This window comes from Octodon degus, unplaced genomic scaffold (genome assembly GCF_000260255.1).
Source record: "Octodon degus isolate 3935 unplaced genomic scaffold, OctDeg1.0 scaffold00031, whole genome shotgun sequence".
NCBI classification, from domain to species: Eukaryota; Metazoa; Chordata; class Mammalia; order Rodentia; family Octodontidae; genus Octodon; species Octodon degus.
In genome coordinates this window covers 11405961-11412372 of record NW_004524607.1, presented here as the reverse complement: position 1 = coordinate 11412372, position 6412 = coordinate 11405961, and the positions used below count along the sequence as shown (strand labels likewise).

General features: G+C 41.9%; 1 protein-coding gene across 3 annotated transcripts in view; it reads right to left on the bottom strand.

Annotated features, from left to right (window-relative positions):
- Window positions 1-6412, bottom strand: part of Sun1 (Sad1 and UNC84 domain containing 1) — a 38646-nt gene that overhangs the window by 16564 nt on the left and 15670 nt on the right. Inside the window, exons 6-10 of one of the 3 annotated variants that reach the window (XM_023713440.1) lie at window positions 2860-3057; window positions 2229-2312; window positions 1811-1921; window positions 704-802; window positions 128-221 (exon numbers count right to left, since the gene is read on the bottom strand). In XM_023713440.1, the coding sequence (XP_023569208.1) occupies window positions 128-221; window positions 704-802; window positions 1811-1921; window positions 2229-2312; window positions 2860-3057 (586 nt within the window). The remainder of the gene's footprint in view (window positions 1-127; window positions 222-703; window positions 803-1810; window positions 1922-2228; window positions 2313-2859; window positions 3058-6412) is intronic. The other 2 variants (XM_004629676.2, XM_023713439.1) reach the window with 2 other exon arrangements.

Sequence of the window (6412 nt, the reverse complement as noted above, 5' to 3'; positions counted from 1 at the left end):
CCAAAAAAAAAAAAAAAAAAAAAAAAAAAAAAAAAAAAAAAAAAAAAAAAAAAAAAAAACAATAGCCTGGAACTGCCACAAACTGTTTCTTTCATGTATCATGGTATGGCAGCATTAGCTTGCTTACCTTGTAAGAAGAAACACATTCAGCCAAGAGATCAGAGTAACAAATTGGTACCATCCATACCCCAGCCACCAGAGTGCTCCAGAGGCCACCTTCCCTAAGAGAGAAAACCAAGCACTGTGAGGAAACATGCTGATGCCACCAAGCCCCAGGGAAATAATTTCCATGAAGCATGAGCCAGAAGCACAACGAGATCCCTGGATAGGTTTTCTGAAGTGCTCAGGATGAAGTCAGGGAGCAGTGGCCCAAGATGAGGCTGTTCTTACACAGGAGCGCAGTATGCAGTGCTGACAAGGACATGGGATGTGACATGGGAAAGCAAAAAGTCCACGTCCCTCATGTACAGCACAGTCAGGCAACCAGATGTACAGAAACCCCAACGTAATAGGAAAACAAAAATACTCATGCAACCTCCAGCATAGCACATTAGCATTTCTGATAAGAATGAACATTTGTTACATCAAGGATGAAAGAATGAGAACCTGAAAATTTTTTCTGCTTAGGTAAATCACTTAGTACAGGTGCTTAGCTGCCAAAAGCAATGGAGAGAATGACAACAAATATGCCCAGAATAACCACCTGGAGCAACAGTGGCCAACCAAAGGACTGACCACACCGTCTTGGACACAAACCATCCAGCAGCTCTGGCCCTTCCCAGCGTCTGCATCAAGAAGTAACCTGTGACAGAGAAGATGTGTGCAGGAGGGCACCTTCAGACAGACCTCAGAGCACCAACGCTCCACCTGACAACACTGCAGGTTCTCACGGTCACACCCTACACAGACTCCCTCCTATTACTAAGCCAGGAGTTACCCCTAGGTGTGTATATGGGGGTGCTATTTTAAACAAGATGCTTGATGGAATTTACTGTGAAACCCCACTACTATAAAATAGCTTTCATTCAGCCCTCTCTTTAGATACCTAAAAGAGAAAATGCAATCACTCTGCACAAAATTCAAGGGTGATAGCTAGAAGCTGCCCTGTATATATGGCAGCTGTTTCTTGTAGGATTCATGTTGGAAATATAATAATGCAAGTGCTGAAGACAACTACAATGCCCCAGATGGCAGAGAGGAGAGAGACAGACAGACAGACAGACATGGCAATGACATAAATTTTGCTCTATTTTTTCAACAACAAGTGCTCAAAGTCTTGATATCTGCATGTCAACGCCTGAAACCACTTATCACTCCTACATAGCTGACATGCAAAGATACATAATTTAGGAAGATTTTTAAAAATTGTTTATGTTTATTGAGTAACAGTCATGAGACACTTATTTCTGAAGCTCAGGTTAAATAAGAGCTGCTAGAAAAACATATCCCTTTTACCAGGAAAGTTACATGTAGGAATACAGAAGACCTCTCCTCCTCTAAATATACTTCCTGAGATATCAAGTACAACTGCTGTGCAGAGTAGCCAAGCAGCCGTTGCTCCAATACACTCCAACACAAGAGGGCAGCATGTCTTTGCTCAACTTTTAGTATCACCACAAATAATACTGAGTTTCATGTCTATTTAATTTACTCTAAGCTCACAAGCTTTTTAAGAGTCTCTGTATTTTAAGGCACATCTGACATTATTCTTGTTTATCAAAGTGCATTAAACACTTGAACTGCACACATTCAACAGGGACAGCAGCACTCTGACAAGGTATAAAAACATAAACAAGGGACAAGACACAACCTGCACGGGTGCAGAGGTGCCCCATGGCCCCTACCACCCTGCGTGGCCTGGATGGCTGCCAGTGGGCGGCTGTGTGTGTCTCGAGGTGCTTCTTTCCCTTACAGTCATCGCCTGTGGGGTGGTGATAAACAGTGAAGTGAAAGATTAATATGCAAACCTCATCAATCAAAATAGTGCATACAACATAATTAGAAGGCACCAGTAAACTCTATTACCTAAAAATACCACAGCAAATACAATCTAGTGATGGTTAGCTCTTACTACTGAGGGACTGAGCAAAAGCCTCATCTGCCTCTCCTCACCAGTGGGGCTGCTGAGCTCACTCGGATTACTCTTCCCTGTGGTCAGCTGGCCAACATCACCACAGGAGAAGGCCCTTCAAGACCAACTGCTGCAGGTGGAAGGGACATGTACTCACAGAGTGACTCTCCATGCACACTCGGACGGTCATCCTCCCTGGGAAGCTCTGTGACAGTCATTCTCCCACAATAACTGTGGTGAGCTGCAATACATGCAAAAGACACTTAGGATGTGCACCAGTGTGAACTCCATACTTCCCACACCCCCGAAGCCAGCAGGACAGAGATTATTCCCAAGGCATTATAAGGTGGCTGACAGTTCCTACCGCAGAAAGTAAATACAAGTGACAGGGCTTGGGTGTAAGGAAAAGATTTTAAAGCCCAATGCAGACAGTACATTACAAGAGTGGCTTGCCTAAAAATTTCTGAAACAACATGATTCTACATGCCATCAAAATAAGTTGGTTTTGCTTAAGAAAAGTAATAAGCAAACACCAAAAGTTTAATGTATTATCTTTCATTAAAAAAAAAACCAAACTTTTAAAATGTTTAAATACTGAACAACTTTCAAAACTGCTATGTGCAGAGCACATGAACACCTTCACAAGCTCCCATAACAGGAAGCCCCTAGACAGCAGCCAGGAGGAAGCAATCCCAAGAGCACTGAGTGAAAAGCCTTGCAAGAAAAGCATTTTTCTCCACCTTGAAAGCATTATTTGGTGGAGAAAAGAGGAAAAAAAAATTAAATACCTTTTTTTTCATGGCTTTTTGACTTATAGCTTTCTGATTCACAATCTTTTGATTCATAATTTTTCGATTTGTAATTGTCTGATTCATAATTGAGCTTCATTAAAACCACTTGAAAAAGTTGAACTAAAAGTGACGAAAAAGATGATGAAGTGTATTTGGCCAGCCACAAAGTCCTATCCATGTAGAAAGACACACCGCCTATTAAAAAACCATGAACACATGTTATTTCTTCCCACAAGGCTAACATTTTCTTCCCTGACCAGCCAAATGGCCAACTATTAATTTCAAGAAAAGCAAAAGCAAAGCACTTTTAAAATGTGCACCAAGGGCTGGCAAGATAGCTCAGCAGACTAAGCAACTGCTTAGGAAAGTGCAGCAGGGACTGGGGTTTGATTGCTTGCACCACATCCAGCGCTTGTCCTGCCCCTGGGTGTGCTGAGCCAGCCACCAAGACTGAGTCTGGTGGCACACACCTATAATCCCAGCCCTGGGAAGGCTGAAAGCAAGAAGATCACTACAAGTACAAGATGCGTAGTGAGACCCTATACCAAATACATACATACGTATATAAAATTTTTAAAAAATGCATATCAAAGAGGACTGCCTGCAAAGTGTCCTGAGCAGTGACAGAGATGGAGCTGCAAAGGAAGCGATAACAACACGCCCTCTTTAAACCCTCCCCACTGCAGGGCTAACAACTCTACAATACTCGATCTTGTCAAAGAACAGTAACCTTATTGTAGCCTCTGACCTTACAGTCTGGTTTTTTTTTTTTAAGGCTTTATTAGTTTTAAAAGAACAGGCAAAAGGTTGTGAACAGAACCACATACTAGAAAGACACAAACCTCAGGCAACAAGCCCCAGTGCCAATTTTGTTTTACACAGAAGTGTAAATTCTTCAGAGAATGATTAAAAAAAGAATAAAGTAATGTATGTCAGTCTTACTGATAGTCAAAAACATTGAATGTCATTTTTTTTAATCCATCAAGTTCGCAAGATTCGGACCAAAAAAAAAAAAAAAAGACTTGGTAAGAGTATGAGGATCCTGGGGCTACAGGTCAAGTGGTAGAATAAATGTTTAAGCATGTATAATGCCATGAGTTCTCTGCCAAGCACCACAAAATAAAAGAGTTGGGGGAGGAACTGAGTTGGTCTTTAACAAAGGCAACTGGCAGAATCTATTCTTTTTCCTGTTTGTTTACATTAGAGAGAGATCTGCAGAACACATCTAAGTACAACAAAGAGACACTGTTTTTAATGTTTTAAAAACAATATAATAGCTGGGTGAATTTAATGCAATGCCACTGAATTGTACCCTTTCAGATTTTTTTTTTTTTTGGTATTTTTAGGGAGGGGTCTACAGGGTGTTCATGGTCTCACTACTAGATCGGACTCGTAGTGATCTGCTTGTCTGCAGCCTCCCGAGTGCTGGGATTACAGGTGCGCACTACCACGCCCAGTCTCAATTGCTGTCTCAGCATGCCCCCAGGGTGGGGCCAGCTTGGCAGGACCGTGGATTGAACCCCGGCCCCTGCTTCTGCTTGCAGGCGCTTTAATCCACTGAGTTATTTGGCCGGCCCAACAGTTAATTTTATCTTAGATGAATTTTAACATGGCCACAATGGGATCATAATTCATAGGGCTTGCTGCTGGGCAACTCTGAACCACTGGTGGTACACATATGACTGATCCATCTGGTGGCACAGTACAAGCCATCTGATGAGACAGTTATGCACATACCACTGGTGGTTCAAGCTGATGGGAACTGTTAATCATTTTTTAGAAAGCACAAATCAAGGGCCAGCAAGATAGTTCACCACACTAAGTGCTTGCTTAGGTAAGTGCAGGGGCCAGAGTTCCATCCTATACAGAGTCCAGGCCCACACTAAATGGTGAGTGATACTGGCCAGTATCACAGTATCCAACCACAATGTGGTTCTCAAAGTACAAGGAAATTCACATCAATTAGATTCTACACCTCTCCTTTCCCTTTTGTATCAGTCAATGCTCTGTAGAGAAACAGATTTAATGTAAGATATGCACATATATAAGGATTTACAAGACTGGCTTACAATGGCCACCTACAGAGTCAAGTGTAGAAGCGTGCAAAAAGAGCTGTCTATGTGGTGGGGATCAGTGAAAGGCATCCTGTATGAGTCTGTATCAGGAAGCTGAAGGGTCTGTGTTGGAGACTGAAGAGTCTGCACTAGAAGTCAGGAGACAATGTCCAAGGTGGAAATGAAGACTGGAACTCCTCCAAAAAACAGAACTGAGCTTGCTTTCTTTGTTTCTCTTATAAGAGAAACAAAGAAAGCAAGCTCAGTTCTGTTTTAAGCCTACCCAGGGTGGGTCTTCAGTAAATGCCCTCAGCCATACCCAGAACTATACTGATCAACTTTAATTGAGCATTTTGTTACTTAAGTTGTCAAATAATTAACACAATCTACCCCTTGTAAATTTGCCAATCAGACATTTCTTTAAACCATACTGTCCAGATACAAAGACAAGTCCATAGTTATACCTAACATGTTATAACCATCCTACATACAACCAGAAATGCACTAATTTCTTCCCCAGAATAGAAGGCAAGTTTTCTCTGGGTGATGCTTACTCCTAATACTTCATAACTTGAATGTGACAACATAGGTTAGCAATACTTACGAACCAATATATGTCTATCCTCAGTGTATTACATAGGAAGTATATTAGGAGAGAACTATTATATTACAATCCCCCTTTCTATAGCTAGTCATACCCATTCTGTAACCCTTGGCCTTCAGCAAGCACCTTAGCAGGTCTTGGTTCATTCCCTAGTGAGTGACCCATAACTTCATTTTTGAAGGTTCTGGACCATCTGTTAGTCTTCTTAGACTGGGTTGTTGCAGTTCGCCACTGACTTTAATAACAGGGCATGGAATGTATTAGGTGTCTTAAGAGATCTCCTACATTCCAAGTATATTCTTTTTTTCCTCCACTGCAGAGTTATACTCTAATTTCCCCAAATTGTTTGTCTGGGTCATTCACCCCTTTCAACACTGTAACTCCCCCTTTTTAGCTTTTTAACTCAGGGGCATGAGACCACCAAAAGGACCAGGACGAAGTCTTAGCTTCCAGTTCAGTGATACCATTCATTGTGCTTCTTGATATAATTCCCCCTCCCTCTAGCACTAAGAGTTCTAAACCAGCAAAATATAAAGTCATAAGAAGTGGCTATAGGGGCCAGGGAAATGGCTCCATAGAATAAGCGCTTGCTTGGCAAACACAAGGGCCTGAGTTCAATCCCTGGTTCCACCAAAAAAAAAAAAAAAAAAAAAGAAGTGGATACAAAAATTTTGCTAGTGGATCAATAGAATCTTGAGTAGTACTATTCTCACATCTACCCTTTGATTCCTGGACCCATAAATCCTGGCTATGGGAGACATAGTGGATGCTGATTCAAAGCATACGCAGCCTTTTCAAGAAAGAACCTTGGGCCTGGGGAGGATAGCTCAGTAGAATAAGCACTTGCCTGGCAAGCACGAGGGCCTGAGTTCAATCCCAGGTTCTACCAAAA